At 42.9% G+C, this 24,099-nt stretch overlaps 1 protein-coding gene and 1 long non-coding RNA gene across 2 annotated transcripts; one reads left to right on the forward strand and one right to left on the reverse strand.

Annotated features, from left to right (window-relative positions):
- Window positions 1-5,654: 5,654 nt before the first annotated feature.
- LOC116219959 lies at window positions 5,655-18,977 on the reverse strand. Its single transcript, XR_004163374.1, has 3 exons — window positions 18,793-18,977; window positions 13,379-13,381; window positions 5,655-5,682 (listed from the first exon to the last, which is right to left on the reverse strand). It is a non-coding gene; the product is annotated as an uncharacterized LOC116219959 (long non-coding RNA).
- Window positions 17,056-23,289, forward strand: asb13b (ankyrin repeat and SOCS box containing 13b). Its single transcript, XM_012822349.3, has 6 exons — window positions 17,056-17,298; window positions 18,396-18,595; window positions 18,986-19,136; window positions 19,391-19,525; window positions 19,783-19,974; window positions 20,853-23,289. The coding sequence occupies exons 1-6, from the start codon at window positions 17,259-17,261 to the stop codon at window positions 21,008-21,010; spliced, it is 876 nt and encodes a 291-aa protein (XP_012677803.1). The 5' UTR covers window positions 17,056-17,258; the 3' UTR covers window positions 21,011-23,289.
- Window positions 23,290-24,099: the final 810 nt, after the last annotated feature.

Here is a 24,099-nt window from a genome sequence, read left to right on the forward strand (position 1 = left end):
AACATGTCACAAAAACGAAGGGCTTGCAACACAGGTGTTTAACACAGATGTATTCAGCAGGGCTTAGCCAACATTATTGGCAACTTAACTGAAAAATAGTGTATAACAATCAATTTAAGTAAAAAATAAAACGGCATTATAAAATCCCCCCAAAAAGTTACAACTGGTATCCAGATAATGCAGTTGGACGAAATCGTGTAGGCTACTGTTTTTGCTTGAATTCCAAGCACGTAATAGAATATGAAGCAGGATGTTATGAATAGGCCTACAGAGCCCACCCAACACTAATTAATTTTACTGTGTAAATTTAGCCCTTTTTATCTCACCCAGTTCATCATGTTTTACTATAGATTGCAGTGACGTGCGGTGAGGTTTGTGGCTGGTGAGGCACTGACTCTTTCAGAGGCAGATTTACAAATACATAAACCCAATAAAGTATCTTAAATCACCATTCAATTGGCAGCTTGCACACTGACTACTGGTTGTTTTTCATATCAGCATTCTTTACCCAGGTATAGGTAAGGTACATACAGTTGGCAGCTGCTAGTTTGTGATGAACTCGTGTTAATATGTGTGCATATGCACTCATGAATATGAACTCTTTCATACGAAGTTGCACAAGCACCCTGAGGGTTTCTACCTTTTCCCATTATAATTTTAAGAGTTAAATCGAGGAGATTATAACATCAGCTAGATAACCAGCTATCATTTCATGCCAATATAACTCTTCCAATGAAATCGTTAAAAGTGATTAAGTTTCCTTAGTTAGCTAATTAGCTAGCGTAGCAACTGGATAACCATAGCAACCAGGAAACACAACTTTAGCTGCAATTTAACTTAAATTTCTCAAAGTCGTTTGAAGCATACCTTTTAGCTCCGGCATTGGTCTCCCATTATTGATCACTTCACGTTTTGATTGAAAGTCCAGTTTTGAAAAATTTTTTAGCTTAGCAATAGAATCTTCCATTTTCACAGTCAGGGTCCAATATAAGTGTAGAAGAAAAGCAACGGCAGAAACCCGACCGGTGGGCTCTCGCACGCCCCCTTCATTGAGGCAGAAGTACTGTGTGCCTCACCTCTGTGCTTTTTCAATGCGGTTCTATCTCAGATCAACAAGACTAAATAGGTTCTAGTTTGTGAGGGATTGCGCAATCTGAGGTGAGGCAGTGCCTCACCGTCTCCTGTCTTTTTGAACAGGACATGCGTAAATTCAGCGATTTTGATTATAAAAATGCTCGAAATGAATGGAATCATGCAGAAATTACATGTATAGCACAGATCAGTAGAGAAATATTAATATATATATATATATTTTTTTTACTTTTACTTTTCACGATGACAGGTGAGGCTCTGCCTCCCCTGACCGCACGTCCCTGATTGATTGGTGCATGTAGACAGCATACTAACAAACACATATACCAAACTGCCTGTGTAACAACCTCAAAGATTGAGAGCTGGATTTGTCTTGATCCACATATATTTATTAAGTGATGTTTACTGTAACACATGCAAAACACATTCGTCAGTTCAACAGCGCAACACATACGTTTCTCTCCTGCTGAGAACTGAATTAATCTATTTATATCGATATATACATTTCCAATACCGCCTCTGTGGTCACGTGACCGAACAACGAGGGAAATATAAGTTAGGCTAATCTCTGTCGAACACATGCTAGTTAGCTAACATACAGATCACCTCTATTTAATCAACCATCGCATCAAAGTTAACATTCTACACCACATGACATATTATTTTAACTTATATTTACAACTGACACCAGCTCACCTGTAACACATTCAAAACACATTCGTCAGTTCAACAGCGAAACACATACGTCTCTCTCCTGCTGAGAACTGAATTCATCTATTTCCTGCAGGAGCTAGCTTAGATACCGTAACCACAGTTTCTAGCGCGCTGCTGCCACCTAGTGGTAGAACTGGTGTACTTAGTCACGCATTAACCCTGAACACTTCTCCAAACTCTCTTCAGGCAATAATCTTGCGCTGAGGGCGCAACACTCTCCCCCTCAAATTAAAATGTTCACAACATTTTGTTACTTTCTAAATAATACCTCATAAACACATTTTCCCTTTTAAGTGGAGGTGAGTTCATCACAGTTAGGCTCTTATTCCACACTAAAGGGCAGCGAGGCCCAAATTATCATCATACACAAATCATCTATTATTTCCATCTATCGTTCTCCATGTTCTGACACTTAAATCAAAATGCTCAGCCTTTAGGCTTACACCTCTCTGTTCACTCTAGGCTAACTAAGGCACTTAGTGGACTAACCATTGAACTACACATTGAACAACACATTTGTTTTTCCCTATTCTTGTGTTTTTCTTTTAGTCTTTTTTTTGTGTGTGTGTGCATGGGTGCATCTTCATTCACCCTTGTACTTTAACGTCCATCACAGTCCAGGGGCGCCACAAGGTGTGAACTGACGGAAGGCCATAGTTAATTTGCAAATCGTTTATGCCTGCTCCCACCACAGATGGCTTACCCAGTTGCTCATATGTCAGCATCCTTGGCGGACGCCGCTCTCTCTGTGGGCGGGTATTCACAGGTTGCATATCAGGTTCATAATCCGAAGCTTGGGCCGAGTCTGGTTGGTCATCCCACTCCGGAGTGGGAGCATCGCCTTCCTGTATGTCAAAATCCCCTGTCTCCAGTGCTGCACCATTAGTCTCCTGTGCGAGTAGATATGGCTCTGCACATGTGACAGGAATTGGAGCCGCTTCTTCCTGCCCATCCAGGTGTGCTGTCTCTTGTGGCAGTGACTCGGGTTCCATTTCAGGATCGGGGACAAAGGGCTGCGCCTTTGGATTCAGCGCACTGTTACGTCTGGCACGTCTGGCAAACGTACAGACATAGTCACATTCGTTCTCACTTTCACTGTCTATTTGTTCAATGGGTTTTGTGTGATTTGTGTGTGCTCTCACAGGTGTCTTTCGGGTGTTGCTGGAGTCAGTCTGCTGTGGCCGGCCCCTGTTGGGCCTACCAGGCTCCAGTTCATCCAACGGCAAGCTGTCGCATGGGAGTAGCAGGTTTCGGTGGAGCACTCTTGTCTTCCCACCGCCTTCGGGCATGACTTCATAAACAGGGCTGCCATCACTTCTCCTTTGCACCACCACATGAACTCGATCCTCCCAATAGGACCTCAGCTTACCCGGGCCTCCTCTTTGAGACAGGTTCCGCACTAAAACTCTTCCCCCTGGCTGCAGATCAGTTCCATGAACTTTCCTGTCATAGAATAGCTTTCCTCTTGAAGCTCCCTTAGCAGCTGTTCTTGAAGCAATCTCATATGCTTGGTGCATTCTGGCCCGCCAGTTTTGCACATACTCTGAGTAACTCTCTTGTTTCTCAGGCGGTGTTAAATTGAACATTAAGTCGATGGGCAGGCGTGGGGATCGACCAAATAGTAGATAGTAGGGAGAAAACCCTGTTGCCTCACTGCGAGTGCAACTGAATGCATGCACCATTTTCTCCAGGGAATTCTTCCAGTCAGCTTTCTTTGTGTCAGTCAAGGTACGCAACATGGACAGGATGGTTTTATTAAAACGTTCCGTCTTCCCATTTCCAGCGGGATGGTAACACGTTGTATGAGAGCCTCGCACCCCAGAGCACTTCTTGAGCTGATCCATTAACCGATTCTCAAATTCTCCCCCCAAATCGTGGTGAATCTTCTCTGGGAACCCAAAGCGGAGGGCGAAGTCATTAAAGACCTTTTGGGCCACAGTCTTTGCAGACTTATCTTTAGTGGCATAAGCCTGTGCAAACCGTGTGTAATGGTCTATCAATACTTGGATGTATTCGTAGCCCCCTTTACATGTTTCCAGATGCAGAAAGTCCATTGACACTATTTCAAATGGATGTGTCGTAACAATGGAAACAAGGGGTGCTCTTGTTTGCTTTTGTGGCCTGCGTCTCTTCAGGCACTCACAGACATGTGCAATGTAGTGTTCTACCTCCTCTTGCATCCTGGGCCAATAAAACCTCTCCCGAATTAGGTCTACGTCCTGTCCACACCTGGATGTCCCATCTCTCTGTGCAGCTCTGTAAAAACAGTCTCACGATACTCTCTGGGGAGGACCCGCTGATGCCGATGCAAAGCACACCCTCTGGGTTGAGATACAACTTAGTCCACTGACGGAGGAGCACCTTTACATCTGGATGCTCTGAGGTAAGCAATCTGGATGATGGGGGCTGATTTGTTCTCTTCAGTCCCAAGGCTGGCCCAATGATAGGGTCTTTTTCCTGACTCTCTAGAATTTGTTGTGATGTTAAAGGCTGACGCGGAGGACCCCAAGATACATCACTTAACAGGCTCAAAGTATCCAGCTTGATCGTACTGACCCAAGTGGGGGGTATCTGCTGCATTGACACACCCTCAACAGACGCACTGATGGCTTCTTGGCTGATGTCTTCTGTGCACTGCTGCATGAAAGTATCTATTTCTAATGGCATTCTTGAAAGGCCGTCAGCATCAGCATTGCATCTGCCTGGGCGGTACTTAATAGAGAAATCAAAATCTGCGAGCTGAGCAACCCAGCGATGCCCTGTAGCATTTAATTTGGCTGTTGACAGTACATAGGTCAAAGGATTATTGTCTGTATAGACAGTGAAATGTGGTGCATGGTATAAGTAATCCCTAAAGCGCTCACAGACAGCCCATTTGAGTGCTAAAAATTCTAATTTGCCAGAATGCATGTGATAATTCTTTTCAGGTGGGGTCAGTGTCCGTGAGCCGTGTCCTATGACAACCATTTTCCCCTTCTGCCTCTGGTAAAGTATGGCACCCAGCCCCTCTTGTGACGCATCACAGTGGAGTACAAAGGGCTCAGTGAGGTCTGGATAGCCTAATATAGGTGGGACAGTCAATTTATCAATGAGAGAGTTCAGTCTTTCTTGATGGCATTGTGTCCATTCAATGGGACTGTTTGGTGACAAATTACCTTTGTTTCTTGTGCTCGCTCCCCTCTTGTCTTTTCCCCTTGCTGCAGGCGGCTGTTTGACTTGAGAGGATGACAGCAGCTGGTACAGTGGTGTTGCCAACTTGGAGAAGTTTGGTATATATGCTCTGTAATAGGAGAGAAATCCAAGTAGTCTTCTCAGGTCTCCTACTGTTGCAGGAGTCTTCTCTTTCAAAGCCAGGACAGGGGCTAATTCTGCAGGGTCCATGGTATATCCATCACTGGAGACCATACGTCCAAGGAAGCGCACTTTTCTTTTGAATATTTCACACTTGCGTGGACTCAGCTTGACACCATGCTTCTGATATCGCTGTAGCACTGTTCTCATGCACTAGAGATGCCCGTCAAAACTGGCACTGTGTACCAGATTATCGTCCAGGTACGGTTGACACATAACATCTCTAAGGCCAGTTAAACACTCCTCCATATTTCGTTGGAATTCTGCAGGAGCTGAGCTTAACCCAAATGATATCCTAATCCATTTACATTTAGTCATTTAGCAGACGCTTTTATCCAAAGCGACTTACATATGTGCGACTTACAATGTATACACATTTTACATTTACACTGATGGCACACTGCACATCAGGAGCAATTAGGGGTTCAGTGTCTTGCTCAAGGACGCTTCGACAGGGAATCGAACTAGCAACCTTCCGATTACTAAACGACTTCTCTACTTCTCGACCACTGTACCACTGTCGCCCTAATCCAGTGGTATAAACCCCAAGGTGTTATAAAAGCTGTTAAGGGTTGGCTTGGTTCATCTAGGAAGCCTTGGTGGTAGGCCTTACCTTGGTCCAGGACTGAAAACCACGAGCTACCACCAAGAGAGTCCAGCATATCTTGAATTCTTGGGATCGGGTGGCGGTCTGGAACTGATTTCTTATTTAACTCACGGTAGTCACAACACAGTCTCAGAGCGCCATCCCGTTTTCTGACGCACACTATGGGCGAAGCATACGGCGACCTTGACTGAGTAATCCAGCCACGATTGAGCAGGTCTTGAATGTATTCCTTGACCTCTTGGTGTAAAGGTTTGGGTACAGACATATAGGATTTCTTTACAGGAGTGGTGTCGTGAAGTGTGATGTGTAACTTCAGGGATGGGATAAACCCAATGTCGTAAGAAAAGGCGTGACTCCTCTCGCAGTATCTGCCTTACCCTCTCTTGTTGTGCAGGCTCTAAGTGGTCTACGTTCACCGGTGGATCCCAGCAGCTTGGCTTCTCTTTCACTTCCTTGTTAGGCATAACATCTCTCTGATTGACTATAGAGTTATCATTGTTTTGTTTTTCAGTTGAAGTCAGCTGTTCGGACTGAACTGTGTATGCTGTTTTCACCGTTTGAAGGACACCCAGGACGGTGCGTGCATTTACTGTGATATCATATTTGTGTTCATGAGAGGGACTGGAACACACATAGACTTGCCTCTTGTCACTGTCACTAACCCTTCCTCTACCGTCACACCCTCAGGTAGGTTTGGCTGGTCACAGGGGACCAACAGCAGGCTTTGGCCCTTGAACTGTGTTCCCGCACATGCTCTCACATTCACAGTGGTCACCTTTTCGGCAGCCAGACGAATTGTCCTTTTGCCAGTATAAACAGTTCCAACGTCACACTCTGAATCTTCTCTCATGAGTTGCATTACTAGCTTTGCCATTTTGCAGGTCACAGAAAAAGCTTGACTTAATTTCTGAATCGTCTGTGATGCTGTCTGCTTCTCATCCCCTTGGCTTATTATTGCTTGAATTACATTATACCCAATTATAGGCTGCTCGGCCACATTCGAGGTCACTTGAGACTAACAACGGGGCTAACAGTGGCTCTGATGAGCCCTGGTCTTGTGGTAGTCTGAATTCTACTTCTACCCAGCCTAAGAAGGGTATTTGAGTCTGATTTGCAGCAAGGCCAATTAAAGTACCTGGACCTACCTGTTCTTCAATGGGGCGTATTGGACGATGGGGCAGATGAGTGTTTCTCCATTCCTCATTAATAATACTGGCTTGTGCGCCGGTGTCCCAGAGTGCCTCCACTGGCACGTTATCAAAAAAACACTGTATTAGACATCGCTCACCGATTAAGTTAATCAGCCTGGTTTTGCGTTGAGGGGGGAGGTAACTCACCGGATTGCCTGGCACGGTAGCAGTCGCCTTCAGAGGGGTGGCAGGGGATGGGCGATTAGGGTATGTGCTGCCTGTCGGGGTCCACCGAGTCATTTTGCTGTCTGAGGACCTCTTCAGTGGGGCTACTGGCGGTCCTGACCTGGCAGCCCCCTCTCGTTTCCCTGGTCTCTCCTCTGTCTGCAGCCGCGAGAGAGGTGCCCCTCCTGCCCACACCGGAAGCAATGGCTACATGACTCACCTCTGCCTGATTCTTGACAGGCTCTGCATGCGGGTGGCCTGTAGCGAGGAGCATTCATGGGAGCGTGTGGCAGTGACTGTTGTTTACTTGCACCTACACTCTCCAGGAACATTTTCTTCATCTCCAGTATTTCAGCCTTGAGGTCATTAATCTGCTTACTCGATTCTGTGTCTTCATCCTTGCAGCGTGCTTGACATTTCTTGTTTTTGCTGGAGACTTCTCCTTTATCCACGGTGCTCACAGCGATGTGGTGCCGCTCTGCCTCACCACTGGATGCCGACTGCTGAGGGTCAGAGGGTAGATCGATCTGGATCTCGCTTATTCTTGAGGGGCGAGGTTGCACACCCTTTCTCAGCTTTTGCTGCCTCTCTTGTTCCAAATGTGCAGCTTCATTGACACGCTCTATCAGAACTTCATCTGTCACTCAATGGTCACACAGGTAGGGTCTGAGTTGGAACTTCACTGCATCGCTGATCAGCCCAGTCTCTAACGATCGCAAGAATCGTCTCTGAATCAGATCTGGACTCAGCTTTTCCTCTTCGTCCTTCTCCCCCAGCTTGCATAATTTCTCCCTCAACTCCATAGCTCGAAACAGGAAACTCTGTGTAGACTCCTTTGGATCCTGTGCCAGCGTCATCAGTCTATGCAGGAGATCGGAAGATGAGTCCGGTTTGTAGTGACCACGTAATATGGTCTTTAAAATGGCCAGTGTGAGGTCTCTCTTTATCTCCAACAAGTCTCTAAGGGGCAGGCCTGGGCATACCGCACGGATGACTGCTTCGGTAATTTCTGCTTCAGAATGTTCTTTTCGCTGCCCTGATTCAATTTGATTCATGAGGCTAGTATATGACAATTTTTCCCTCTGTCCTGCCTCCCCAATCTGTCCTATAATCCGGAACTCTGTCCTCAAGGTCACCTCAGGAATTCTCTTTTTCTTCTCCTGTGTCGTAATGGCCTTAACCTTATCTCCAGCTGCATCCATTTCTTCTTTTAGTAACTTCAATGCATCTTCCTGCTCTTTCTTGAGTTGGGAATATTTCTGCTTTAGTTCTTCAAGTTCTGATTAATCTGGATTTGGGGTTGCTGGATCTTCATCATTATTCTTCTGAGATTTAATAAAGGACAGGAGATCTTTCAAATATTGCAAAAACTGTTCAGCTTCTTCACCCTCTTCAGTTTCCTCTAAAGTGTTCTCTGCTAGCCTGATAAGGGCACGTCTTGCAAGGCTCTCGAACCCTCCCTTCTCTGGCTCCTTACACTTTAGATGCTGGCATACTAAAACTAGCTGAGGCTTCTCAAGAGTTAGCAATGCTTTACTGACTTGATCCTGTAAATCCTCCATTATTCTCTGTTTAGGTCTTCAATTTTCTCTTCTAGGTTTGTCTTTTAATATGAAGCTGGACGTGGATGGCTATTCACGCTGCTTCTCCTGGCTAGCTCGCCAAATATGTAACACCCTCAAAGATTGAGAGCTGGATTTGTTTTGATCCACATATATTTATTAAGTGATGTTTACTGTAACACATGCAAAACACATTCGTCAGTTCAACAGCGCAACACATATGTTTCTCTCCTGCTGAGAACTGAATTAATCTATTTATATCGATATATACATTTCCAATACCGCCTCTGTGGTCACGTGACCGAACAACGAGGGAAATAGAACTTAGGCTAATCTCTGTCGAACACATGCTAGTTAGCTAACATACAGATCACCTCTATTTAATCAACCATCGCATCAAAGTTAACATTCTACACCACATGACATGTTATTTTAACTTAGTAAACACTTATATTTACAACTGACACCAGCTCACCTGTAACACATGCAAAACACATTCGTCAGTTCAACAGCGCAACACATACGTTGTCGCTACACGATGGTAGTCTTTTGGCGGATAGTAGTCCCTAACATTGCGCATGCGTCATTTTGCGACACTGTCGACTGCTGTCGACAGCGAAGCCGCGCATGCGTCACAACGACAGATCCGTTTTCAATCATGGAGAAAAGCGACGAAAGCCAGTTTTTTGAAAACATGACCATTTATTTAAAAACAAAGAAGATGTTGTCACAGTGGACAAAACAGATGAGGTGGAGGATCAAAAAGTCTCTCCCCAGTTTCGTTTCATATGTTGACGTAGAGCCTTATGCTGTTAGCCGTTTACAACATAATTAAATATAACATTAAATATACCCACATTATGCGTTAAGACAAGCCCCATATGTTGACGTTTAAACCGTTTACAACATTATTAAATATTACGTTAAATAAACCTACATTATGCGTTAAGACAAGCCAGATATGTTGATGTTGAGCCTTATGCTGTAAACCGTTTTGTTGTCTGAGCATGCGCGATTATGTTGAGCCTTATGCCGTAAACCGTTTGTGTCTGAGCATGCGCAATGTGAGGGACTACTATCCGACAAAGGACTACCATCGTGTAGCGACATACGTCTCTCTCCTGCTGAGAACTGAATTAATCTATTTCCTGCAGGAGCTAGCTTAGATACCGTAACCACAGTTTCTAGCGCGCTGCTGCCACCTAGTGGTAGAACTGGTGTACTTAGTCATGCATTAACCCTGAACACTTCTCCAAACTCTCTTCAGGCAATAATCTTGCGCTGAGGGCGCAACACCTGCCCTGTCTCTTATTAATTTGGGAGGCAATAGGCCAAAGCTGCAAGGCCTGTAGCCTATTGTATTAGAGTCGCAAGGCAATTTGCAGTTCCGCCCAGTGCCATCTTTCTCGTATAGAGCGAGAGAGTAGCCTAAGTAGCTAACGGAATTCCCATATGACCAGTGAGTTTACATAGTCCTATAAGTGCCATGTGAATACACCAAATGCTGCCAGAGAGGAAGATCCAAGTTATGCGAGTTATAATCACTAGTCACGTGGAACAGCAGGTTTAAACATTGCATGATGTAGTGGCTGTTTATACCAGTTTATGTGTTCTATTTATGAGACCAACAGACCTCATGTGTATTCAGAATCATGAATCTCTCTTTCCGGAACAAATTACTTAAGGATTATGAGCCCAAGTCCACAATCCTTCTTCAGATCCAAAAGATCATCCATTCTGCTTCTAAACTAATCATGACATTGAAACAATAACAGAAAACTCACTGAAAAGTTGTATTTCTTTTTTACATTATCCAGCACTCTATCACTGTTTTTCCAACGTACATCCCAGACATATTCAGCCAAAGTGCATCTTGCTTTTTGTAGAATTGCATACAGTCAGATCTAAGGTTGTATCTTTTGTACACATAAAACGGTATGAAAAGCCAGGAAAACAAGCGTTCATCTGCATGGTCTCCGGGTGGTGTATAGCCTACGCGCATAATGTTTGTATTTTGCAGACTCGCAACACCACGCAGAACTAACGTGATGTCATAAGATCAACAGTCCGTGTATCACTGTGGTCATGAATTCACGTGCACGTAGGCCTATTACTCCCGTAATTGAACTGTCAACACATATCATGCCAATTGTATGGAAAGGTGCCAAACGGCCATCATCCAAGGTATATTTAACAATACGGAGGCCAAGATTTAAAATGCGTTTTGCGATTGTAAAATGCGACAGTATACTCATATTGGAATACAGGCCCCCAAAAAGTTTGATCAGTTTGATAATAAAAAATACCCCCACTTATTTGAGACTCCATGACATCTACAAATGTAGTGCAACAGCCTGGATGATTTATCCATTTTTTGGTAAAGCAGTGTACGAGCATGAATAAAAAAATGCGCCTGATCTCGGTTAGAATACATTGTCAATATATTCATTTATTCTTTGTTTTATTTAGCATATTTGTCCTCAATTTAACTTTGAACACAGATTTGACCCATTTGGCAGCAAAGTCCCCTAATAAACCCACAGGATGCGCAGCAAGAGAATTTCAAGTTCATCAAAAGGCGCGCCTTCCATGGAGAGGTTTACCTGGAAGATGCTAAACCGACCAATTTAAGGTGTGCCTCGACATATATAATGATAATTGTGGGAGTGGACATTAAGCGCATTCATGTACACATAATTGTTTGCTGATTTGACGTTCAGAGTTATGAAAAGAATAGGTGTACCTTGTGTTTGATAACTCTGATGAAAACCTTTGCACACAAATCACGGAATTGTGTGTACACATGGTCCTACGGTTCTTTCAATTCTCCACCCTTACTGGAAGTTTATGGCAGAGAGCCAAACCCTCTGTCCAGCACGGACGGATTTGAAGGTTTAAGATGACGGCTCACATAGAGCTGATTCGCCCAGCAAGCCTGAATTAGAGCGAGCTTGGCTCTTTTGCATGTTGGTACGGCGCCGCTGTAACGGAAATTCTGGACTGAGGGAACACCAACGCCCTTTTCCTACAGGAAACATGGATGTTTGATAACCAGTTCAAGTAACTACTGGCAACTGGGGGCACACTTTCATGTGTGGTGGGCATATTCTGCCGACAGAAGCTGGGAACTCCGGGCAGCCGGGTTGGACTTAAAGTGACCTCCAGGTCTTGGTTCAGCCTATCTCTTTGTCTATTGGACAGACAGTTGCCCCCATAAGCCCACCTTAAACAGGAGGTTAACCGGAGCCTACGGTTCGACACAACACTGTGGGGGAGACCAAACACTCAAAAGACACGATCAAAGATAAGATCAGAAGTCTCAGAAGCAGATGGAAGTTTAGGAAAAGGTACAAATTGCCAGGCCTTAGAAAATCTACCAACAATAGACAACAGTTACATTTAGTCATTTAGCAGACGCTTTTATCCAAAGCGACTTACATATGTGCGACTTACAATGTATACACATTTTACATTTACACTGATGGCACACTGCACATCAGGAGCAATTAGGGGTTCAGTGCCTTGCTCAAGGACACTTCGACAGGGAATCGAACTAGCAACCTTCTGATTACTAACCGACTTCTTTACCTCCTGTACCACTGTCGCACAGTTCACAGGAGAACCGTGTTACCTTGAGACAAAGGCAAGCCAGTGATAAATAGAGTTGGCAGACAGTTCAATTTAATTCAGTTCAATTTAATTTATATAACCCAAGCTATAAAATTGTCTGAACCCAGGGCCTGAACCCCCTTAAAGCAAGCACAATTGCGACAGGGGCATGGAAAAACTCCCTGTTAATTAGGAAGAAGCCTTAAGCAGAAACACAGGACATAAGGGGGTGCCGGTCTGCTTGAAGCCGGGCAGGTAGAGATAGGAAAGGGGAGGGGAAACAATCAGGAACATGGCAGATGAAATCATACACGTATTAGGATGAGCAGGCTAGCATACATGTTGTAAATGCACACAGCATACATGTGTACAAATTTACATAATACATACAAACATAACATGGTCTATACATGGTGCATACAAACATAACATGGTATAAACATGGTGCATACAAAATTGATAGAGGATAAGATGAGGAGAGGGCATTCAAGTATTGTAGAGCAGCTTAGTGGGTATACAGTGTGCCCGTAAAGTTACTATTACCTGGGTAGGGAGAGTAATGAATCAGAAAACTATGTTGAAGGTGGCAATTATTTACATTGCAGAGTATGGGGTAGAATAAGTGTATGACAGTGTGGTGGGGGTGGGAAGGTGTAGGCCGAGGGTTTCTACAGGTAGATCAGGCGGAGAGATTTGGCTGCCAATACGCTTATGTGTACATGATGGATATGGTAATGAGGAACAGTGTCTCCACAGTCATCAGCATTTGCAAGCAAAGGTCACACTATAAAATAGATACAAATTTAGTTAGTAGACATCAATTTGATAAACAGATGAGGAGATAAATTGAGGTAAACAATTAACAGTAGGTAACATGGCCACTTTATCAGTATCAGCATTAGCAGTGGCGTAACGTAGTTACGACGGGCCCAGGTGCAGGCTATTATGACCGCCCTAGTCAGTGGCGTAAGGCAGTGGTTCCCAAACATTTTACAGTCCCGTACCCCATGTTTGTAACCGCCGCCACGCCCCTTCCCCCTGCGCAGATATTTTTCTTGGGCACGAAAAGCCCACCGCACCTGCTGCACCCCCTATAGTTACGCCCCTGAGCATTAGTAATATGGTACACAAGGAGAGGGAGAGGCTGCCCGGCATTTTCATTTTGATGAGTTATATTTAGTTATGGTTGGCTGCCATGGTGAATGCAGATTTGAGTTAGGATAGCAAGGGTGGCAGGATATACAACAGTGCCCAATTGGCTGGCGACAGCCACAACACGTGTTGCATCCTTTACCCGGGATTTGTAAAGGCCCTCTTTCACAGTACGACATGCGCTGTCTGTAGCCCAGTTTTATTAATATTTGGAGTTTTAAATGTGTTTAGTTGTAATGGGTTATGTTTAGTTATGTGGGCTGGCTTGTTGCATGGGGATTTTTATAGAAGCATAGTAAGGGTGGCAGGATACAATAGCAGTGCACAATTGGCTGGCGACAGCCGCAAAACGTGCCGTAGGCTGTACTCAGGATCCGTAAAGGCACTCCTTCACAGAACAACATGCGCTGTCTGTAGTCCACTCCTGCTAAACACACCAACATGACCAGCAAGAAGAAAGTTGGGACAGGTGAAGGACTTCGGAATCACAAGGAGTCCTGCACTCCTATTTTGGAGCTAAGCCGTTTAGGGCTTTGTATGTTAGAAGGATCAGCTAGTTCTTTCCCGCTGCCTGGAACAATGGGTATCCTTGCCCTAACATGTTTCTTTGGAAGTGGCAGACCACAATGATTGTATACTGCTTGATAACTCATGGGGTGCGTTATATTAATGTGTGTTTTTGTCATTTCATTGATGAGGGTGCGTGTTTGTGTGTTTAGATTAATTGAGCTGGTAGGTTTGTCTGTTACACGGACGAGTCAGATGCTGCCCATCCAGAGTTTTATGTGCCCCATCAGGCTTTCCATGCCAGAGACACCACTGCCTCTCAGCATATGCACTCCCAGCCTCCCACTACTCTAGGTATACCAGATTGACTCTGTGCCATGGGCGTTAGCTTTCCAGCACTATGTTCTTTGCCTGCTTGTTTTGATCCTGATCATGTTATTGAACCTTGCCTGTACTTTGAATCCTGTCTCAGCCTGGTTTCCAACCTTCTACTTGTCCCATATCCTGCCCTGAATTCCAGTATTCGGCTTGCCCTCCTGGGAGGTCTTGCCTCTGCCGCCTGCTTGATCGCTGGATGGGACCCGCCTCTGCCACTGGCCTCCTGACTGACGCCGGGACAGGTTCCACCTTTGCCACTGGCTCCACCCCTCTGCTCACCTCTTTCCACTCTGCCAATCAGCACCCTCGGAACTCCCTGCCTCCACTACTCAAGTGCCAGATTGTCTTTGTGCCATGTGCCTTGGCGTTCCAGCGCTCTGGTTTTTGCCTGCTCGTTTTGATCCTTATCGTGTTTTTGAACCTTGCATGCACTTTGAATCCTGTCTCAGCCTGTTCCCTGTGCTTTTTTTGTCTGCCTAGTTTTTGCTACCTTGAACCCACATTTTGCTATTACACATACCTCTTGGTTTGTGGTCTTGGGTCCACTGATCTAAACTCTGACATCCAGGTCCATAGCAGTTTTGGTCCTTCCTACCTGAAAACTTTGTCTTTGAGGTTCTTCTCATTAGAAGGCAATCATTTCTCATCAGGACATATCTCACCTCTTATGTCTCTATCCTTACCTTCAGCTCAATCTAAAAAAAAAAACTGAGCTCATCAGGGACGTGCACAGGAATTTTGAAGGGCCTTTGCTCTGCCCTGGAAAAAAGGGGCAACACATACATTTTTGTAACCGCCGCCGCCACGCCCCCTCCCCCTGCGCGCATATTCTGCCTATATCACTTGCAACTGTGAAATTGTCAGGGCCGATCACTAACCGCCGCCGCCACGCCCCCTCCCCCTGCGCGCATATTCTGCCTATATCACTTGCAACTGTGAAATTGTCAGGGTCGATCACTAACCGCCGCCGCCGCCACTCCTCCCCCCACACACATATTCAACGATTTTTTTTATCTAGTTCTGGAAGTTCTGCAGCTGTAACACTATTTAAAAAAAAAAAAATGTATTCCTTTGGAGGGGCCATTTCAGTCGAGGAGGGCAAACGGGCAGTTGCCCAAGCAACCTTAGCCCCCTCCTGTGCACGTCTCATGCTATTGCCAGCCAATCTGGCTATCCCACAAAATATTAACATCCAGCTTGGTTCATCTTCATTGACCTTAACTAAAACTGCATGGAACCTGGGTGTAATTGATGAGCAACTTGTATGCATGTAACTTCTCGAGATCTTGTCGGTTCACTCTCTGCACCCTATCTCACCATTTACTATGCAACTTCTTGTGCAGGCCTTGGTTAATTCTAAAGTAGACTATTGCAGTGCAATTTGAATGGGCCTGCCTGCATGTGTGGTGAGCATTGTGCAGATGATGCAGAATGCGGCGGTGTGTTTGGCATTTGATCAGCCAAAGAGACTCATGTAACTCCTCTGCTGGTCACCCTTCTCTGGCTCCTTGTAGCTGCTAGAATGAAATTTAAATCCGCGATATGTTGTATTTGCCTTCTCCCAGCAGCAAGAGGTCGTAGTCAAGACTCTTTTGATTCATGGTACCTCAGTGGTGGAATGACCTACCTAGTGCTGTCAATTACGTGTGACAGCCTTGGTACATTTAAAAAGCATATAAAAACTCACTCTTTTTAAACATCATCTGTCTAATTAATGAATTCGCTTGAGGCATACTTTTAAAAATATTATGATAGTTTTGGTATTATAGCATTAATAATAATAATGTTATAAATGAGAATAAGAATAATTTCTTGTTTTTACTTTAGCCTAAAAGTTTTTGCTTTAATGTTTTGTAAGTCTTTTTGGACAAAAGCGTCTGCTAAATACTGTGACTACAACTAGTAACAGAGACCAGAAGGTACAAAGCTGTGCAGTAAGTAAACCTCAATCCCCAAAGACACATGCTAAACACACACTATAGGATTTTAGCTTTCTTGCCATCTCTCATGTCCAAGGTTGTAGGGTCGAGTGCGAGGCTCTGCTTATCACAATATGTAGGCCTATAATTTCCAAAGAATTTCAAAGAATACGTCAAAGTATTAGTTCTTTGACTCAAATGACTTTATGGTGAAAACATTGATTTGTAAAACACAGTATTTGCATTTTTTATTAAAATTAATTTCTCATTATAATTATGTATTGAACAATGAAACCCAAACAAAGTGCATTGTATTGTATTTTTTCTTTACACTGAGATATGGGTTTCTTTTGGGCCTCTAAAGTCATTTGAGTTCGATTTCAAAAATGAACAAAAAGCTGAATTGCACATTCTTTCTTAAATAAAATAAGTGGTTAGTGGCCCGCAAGGCCTAGACTGAGACATTGCTGCCACATTTGATATTCCTACTGCAATAATAGGGTCACTGATTAAGACTATTTCTTATTCCCAGACAGCTCCTGAAAATATGATAGGTCAGTTCATTTTCTCTCCAGTGCTCCATTAAACCTTGCAAAATTCATTTCATTTTATTTCACATTTTCCACTTTAAGTTTTCCGCGCACACTATCTCACACAAAAGTTTAGTGGGAGCTCAATGTCGGGGACACAGTCCTGCACAAGTCCGGGGTCTTCATGCGCAGAAATGAGAGGCCAGCTGAGTTCAATTTTGCTCATGCGCTTCAAGTGGCAGGCCTATGTTAGACTAAGCAAGGTGTAGGTCAAATCCTGCCTCACTGCCGCCAAGTCTGTCCGAAAATAGCAGTTCAGACTACAAGTCCCACAAGCCTCAGCTAGTAACGCTTCCAGGGTTATAGCAAGCTACTCAGTGTTGTATTGGTCTCTAGTAAATATGCCATGGACTTAGCTTTGGTGTTTATCTTCTCAACCATTTCCTCATGACGTTCGTATTAAAGCAACCGTAACTTAATATATGGAGACACGCTCCAGACCATCGCTCTTCAGCGACATTGGTAAGTCTCCTTGTATTTACTGATGGCTAACAGTAGTTGACTGGTTGGGTAGGGTCATTTCTAATCAACTCATTTGTCTTAAAGGTGCCTGAGCGAATGAAAGCTGATAGCTAGTCTGCAAGCGCTCAAACCCTTCAATAAACCATGTCACTGTACACATTTGATGATACATTTTCTAGTATACGTGTCTTAGCTGGAATATCAAATGGAAACGCTGTTCAGTTATTAATTAAACAACTAAACACCGGTGTTAGTTACGGTTTATTTTTGTTGGTTATCCTTTACCCTTGAACTGCATGACGCTTTGGCGTGACGTTAGCCAGGACGTCAATCAACGTCAATGCTTCTATAGGTCAGCCAAGAGCAGCATACACACACACTACATCTAAATGGTTGTAATTTGTGCATCTTGCAAAAGATGAGTGTTGAGTTTACCTTACGTGGCTACCCAGTACTCTGATCGAGCTATTTGGAATATGAAATTGCAAAATTGCCCCAGGGAAACTACAGTTTAATATGCTTTTAACGTTAGAGTGTAATAAGGCTAATTATGTGATCCGACCACATAGCCTACCGAACATGCCTCTATGACAGGCTACTTAAACGTTTGTGTGGTTTAGTGCGTTGAAATCTAACAGTATTCCAACATTGTGATGGACGTTTCATACTACCTTTATGCTGGCTTAACATTACACTTCTGGACAACTTGTGGCATAGGCTTATCTGAAAATACAAACAGCCATACAGCCATCTTCACCATGAACAAACAGTCAACGTCGCTTGCCAGAACCAACTTTACAGACCATGTATTCCATCAAACAAATGAGCAGGTCATTGTTCGGGTAATCACCAGCAAAACCCAGACGTTAGACCAGTCAGATCTATCCCTTTACAGTTTGCTGAATTCGATTTGTATGTGTCTACGTTGCGTTTGTTTTTGCGCAGGTGTAGGGTAACCCTAACGGCTAGGAGCTATAGTATCAAGCAAGTAAAGATGCAATATGACCATTTCAAATCCAGGCTTACAGTTAGTTATAAATTACTTAAAACAACTGCCTGACCTCTGCCTAAGCACCTGTCTTGCGATGTGTTTGCAGCACACGGATTGGGATTTTGGACAGATCGCTCAGCCGTGCACGAAGCAGCAGCGCGGGGTCAAGTGATGCAGCTGCAGAAGCTGATTCATAATGGTGCATCTGTAAATATTGTGGCAATGGACTCCATCACCCCTCTACATGAGGCCTGCATCCAAGGCCACAGTCAGTGTGTCCGTCTGCTACTGGATGCTGGAGCACACGTAAGCCTACACATTCACCTTTGGCAGTAACATTTCCATCATAGCAGCACAAATCACTGACGTTTCAGATGAATGTCCTCCCTCAGCTGTTGAAGCAAAGTGCTTCTGAGAATGAAAGAGCTGAAAAAAAGGTTTGCCTAGTCTTTGACCAGGGACATTTTTTAAGGACTGGAATGACATGACATGCTAGATGTGACGATAAAGTTGATGTTGAAACAAAAACACCAGTAGAGTACAATCTGGGGAGTAACTGCAATGTGCAGTGATGGATGAGGAAGACGTAAAAATGAAAATGTAATAAGATAAATTCAATTCGGTTTCAGTTTCCTGCAAACCAGGACATTGTGCTCAGCTCTCTCAGCCTGTGAAGCTTGTGTTATTGCCCCATAGGTTGATGCAAGGAACATTGATGGCAGCACTCCCCTGTGTGATGCGTGCGCTGCTGGGAGTCTGGAGTGTATAAAACTGCTGCTGGAGCACGGAGCAATGGTCAACCCCCCTCGTTTTACTTTCTCTCCGCTGCATGAAGCCTGCATGGGAGGTAGTGTGCCATGACCCCAAATACACTTTGAAATTGTTTCATCTAACAGCAAAGCTAGGTGTCAGTGTCGACTGTGCTGTGGTTGGGTGTTTGCATAGCATGTCCGTTGGCTAATAAGTAGTTACAGTTAAAGCTATGTAGCAGTAAAAAAATATGTATATTGTATCTTGAAATAAATCTAAGCACTATTGCAGTATAACTTTTGTATTAAACTATGATCATTTAAGTCTAAACATTGTGTGTCTCTATACCAGGTCATTCTGAATGTGTACAGCTCATGATATCAGAGGGGGCATCTATGGAAGCGCATGACGGTCATTATGGGACCCCTCTACATGTGGCCTGTGCCAGGCAGCACAAAGACTGCGCAAGAGTACTGCTGAATGCAGGTTGGGATTTTTGTACTGTTTTGTAGCTCCATCGTCAGAACAGGGTTCTTATAAATATCATTACGAGTACATTTTATCTTGCACATCGGGCCAGTTGTCAATGATCGCGATGTATTTTTGTAAAGGCATATCCTGACTGATACCCTTACCGTTTTTATTCTTTTGTGAAGATGTTGGAAAGAGATCACATCGACAATAGCCACTAGCACCAGGATTATGAAAATATCTGAATGTCCCATCTTCCTCTTTTTCCAAAGGTGCAAATGTGAATGCTGCTAAGCTACATGGGACTGCACTTCATCATGCTGCAAAAGTGGAGAATGTTCAGCTTATAGAACTGTTGGTGGAGTTTGGAGGAAATGTGTTGGCCAAAGACAGTCTTGGGAAAAAACCCGTCCATTACTCTACTCCAGGGTCATCGTCTGCGCTCTCCCTCGATTTCTATGAAAGTAAGTTTCACACTCAAACTGAAGACGCACCTTACACAGTAACACTAATACTAATACTAATACTAATAGACTTCTAAGGTAATAATAAGTGACACACACATAAATGAGACCCGATTGGTTATTTACTTCCTATTCCAGGTTTGAAACAGAACATATCATCTTTATGAATAAGAATGTCCATTCTACTGTTTCTAATTCTATGTGCCGAAACAATTATAATTCCCTTGAACTAGAGATAAGTTTAAAGGACTTTAAAAGAGTCTGGTCCCTAAAGTTTGTTAATAATCAAAATAAACAATATCTGTTCTCAATGTCAGTGAGAACTCTTCATCTCCAGCAGTCAGACTTAGTAGGATTGACCCAAAGTTGCTTCAGCCTTCATCATTCTATGTACAATCCCTAGGGTTCACCTATGGTACATGGTTACTATAAATGAGATGTTGACATTCTGTTTGTCACTGTATCTCCATATGAAGGTTTCCCTTGTTTTCTCAATATCCACAACACTGCAGTGGAATGCTGTACCCCTCAGACAATCAGAATACACCATGATATACAGTGAATTATCACAAATTATTAATTACAAAATTCACAGATTTTATAAATGTTAACATAATTCGTGGTTATTTGACAGTGCTGATGTGATGTGATGTGTTTTTGTGTCCCACCAGTTTCTTCCCAGGGTTGATTTTCGCTGCCAACAATAGCTGAATTTTAATTGGGAATGCTCAAAAATTGTATACACACACTCAATTTACATGAGATTGTGCAAATGCAAATTTATGGAAGGACTCCATTGTTCATCACATCATTTAAAAAGGGGACGTGATTGTCATGATTTTTTAAATCTTTGCTGTCATTATATTTGTGTTGCTCAGGTACTCCTTTAAGCCTCCAGCAGCTGTCCCGGCTAGCCCTGAGAGTGATGCTGGGCAGAAAAGCACTACAGGTGGTGGCTCAATTAGACCTGCCAAACCGCATCATAAGCTACCTCTGCTATACACAGCAACCTACAACAGACACTTGCTCCAGATGACACACACCGTTCTTCATCCATGAATGTCTCCTGACAGTGTTCAGAGTGGTCAGACGTACGCAGGCCTTGGCCACTGGTCAGTGTGTCATGGCTGTGGCGTACATCAGGTCTACTGTGATTCTTTTGCGACGGGATATAAAGAGAATGAAAGTTACTTGCGCCATTGGCAAAAGCACATTTTTAAAACTATAAATGAGGTTAGTCAGCTGTTCGTCCATTCCTGTTATGTCAATCAAATTAATCTGTTTCTTGTATTTTACCTCTGGATGTCTGGAAGCCCAATGTGTGTTGCAGTATCTTCAGATCTTATCTTTGGACAGTTCTGTGATTTTTATTTGTATGTTACCAAGTGAACATTCCCTCGAAAACACTAGTAGACTAACAGACAGGCTAATAGAAATCTTTAAACTGCTGACTAGGCCTTAATGATGACTGTTAGTATTACTAGGTATGTTGAAGACATGCACAGCCTAGTAGTCTTTGGGTGAAAATACAAAAGCTTGCTTTCTTTATCTAAAGCTTTATCAGCTGTTCAGAGAAATGGATTTTGTGATTGGTCACAACATATAGATTGTTAGGATCTGATCTACAGGTCTACAGTCACATTATATAGTGGACTTATACAATTATAGAAAGATCATTTATTGTATTTTTCTCCTCTAAGAGGCTGGATTATGTTTTGCAAATTCTCAAAGATTTTCTAACATTCATGGACAATCTGTTGTACAGTTGCATCATTAGCTTTAATAATGGGGAAATAACAGCTCCTTTTCACCTACTTAACAGTGATCCCACAGCCATGTAAAAGCTGTTAACAATCAAAATTGTGTGAAAACACAAAATGGTAACAAATGGTCCTCCCAGCTTTTAGACTCTGATAGTGCTCCTTGGATTGCATTCAATCCCACGGAAAGACTAAATGGAGCAGTAACTTTCCGCAACCCAAAGCTATTGATGCAGTTGCATAAGAGAATGACCAAATGATGGGAAATAGCTATTTTTTTATCAAGGCGTAAAACTTGCACCATTTGATGGTACAATAGGTTTACAAAGATGAAGTACATGTGTTATTCCATGAATACAGATCATATTACTTAGATTTGTTCATTTTATATGTAGTCTGCATAGCATTTGGATATTCTTTATAGAACAATACTGTGAACCTGGGTTTAACATGCAGTAATTCACTAAATTTGATATCTTGAATTTACACATAGGATGTGCATAGATAAGAAAAAGTAACCTTTCACTGTATCAGCTATCGGTTCTGTCTTATTCATCATAGAATCCTACCCTAGCGTTCTTTAAACAAATGTACAGCTGAAGCACACTGTAGATGCAACTCTGCTTGTCTGAAATACAACTTTGGTGGCAACTCCTCTTATTTGTAAACATCAGTATTAATACTAGTTTTTGAGGTTTCACCAAGTCAGTTGTGCGACACAACGGTTTTGGAAGTGCTGATCTGAAAGATATCAGTTGTGAAAGTGTAGTTTTCTACTGTCCATTATTTATGCAGCACTGTTTGCTGGACTTAAGTAAGCTTAATGTCATTAAATATAACTGGCACAAAAGAAGAAAATCCAAATGTTTGACATTGGTTCCATCATGCTTAGAAATGCTAGATTCAGTTTTTTGGGGGCTTGGCAGCTCAGTGTGGTGACATTTTCCATGTGGTCATTCCTATGCCAGTCTTCTAGTCCTCATTCTATCTTATGAAGAGAGTATGTCACTATTTCTGTTTTGCATATGTAATATACACTCAGATTGTTGCCACTTTATTAGGTACACCTAGCGAAAATGAAAGCAGTCTAATACAACAGTTCTGCAATAAATCTCCATTCATGATTGTTGTAATATTCAGTTTATTTTGGAAACATTTTAAGAGAGGTGACGATTCAACTGTATGATCATTTTGGAGGATGTTGTGTGTGATGCTGTTAAACTGTATTGAATTAAACGCGAAGGTGTTTCTGTTATTTCGCTTAGCCTCACTGATGAGGTGGTCAAAATAATAGAAACACGTCTCAGTACAACAATCAATACACTTCAATAGCAGCACAAACTGCAGCCTCCGAAATGAACACATAGTTGAATCAACAGCTCTCTAAATGAGTTTAAAGAAATACTGAATATTATAACCTTCATGAAGATCAGATTTATTGCAGGAATGATTTATTAGACTGCATTAGTTTCAGCTCACTGTTCCCGATAAACTGGCAACTGAGTGTATTTGACTGTTTTAAATAAAAACAATTCATCAGCACCATTCAAAATAACCACTGTTTGATTTGATTATTTGTTATACTGGTTTATTATACTGATACTGCACTGGCCTGTACACTGCAATCCTAAGTGTCTTCACTACATTTTAACGGGGATTGGTTCGCACATGGCATCTTTAATTGCAAAATTATATGAAAAGCAGTGCATGATGTGAGTTGAAGATAGTTTAAAGTACTTTAGTTAAATATTAAAAAGTTAGCAAGGGACTGAGTGGACATCATTTCACAAGCTCAAAATATGAATGACCCTTATTTGATTCCACAGTGGTATGCCTATTTATAAAGATTTGTTGTGAAGGTTGGACACCTGAAGATGAGTTGTGGAGAATCATTATTTAAAAAGCACTGTTGAGGAAAAGATACAACAAATGTTCATAAGCTTATGTTGCGTAGCCTTTTATTAAGCACTCAATAGCACCCAACCACCCAACCACAGGTGACCGAGATATGTGCATCACACCAGCCCCCCTTTGATATGACTCAGATGCAAGGACAGACAGAGTGCTAATGGGGATGAGGACTGGCAGAGAATGTGGATGATTACTGTGGCTTGACAGTTGTTCGTCTAGGAGTCTGCACAAATGGATGATGGGTTCACGGTCAAGATGACATTGCTAGATGCACTGCGCGACGGTAAGATCAGTATTGCCAAATGAGTTTGGGATACTCACAGCCTTATGAAGCCGTATGAACAGTGACTAAGTTTGGGATAAAAAATAAATGAATTGGCATTGATGAAAAACTAAACTGAAAAATAAAATAATAATTATTAATATATACTTATTAATAATGATTTCAGTTCCA

The sequence above is a fragment of the Clupea harengus genome, chromosome 3, assembly GCF_900700415.2.
Source record: "Clupea harengus chromosome 3, Ch_v2.0.2, whole genome shotgun sequence".
NCBI classification, from domain to species: domain Eukaryota; kingdom Metazoa; phylum Chordata; class Actinopteri; order Clupeiformes; family Clupeidae; genus Clupea; species Clupea harengus.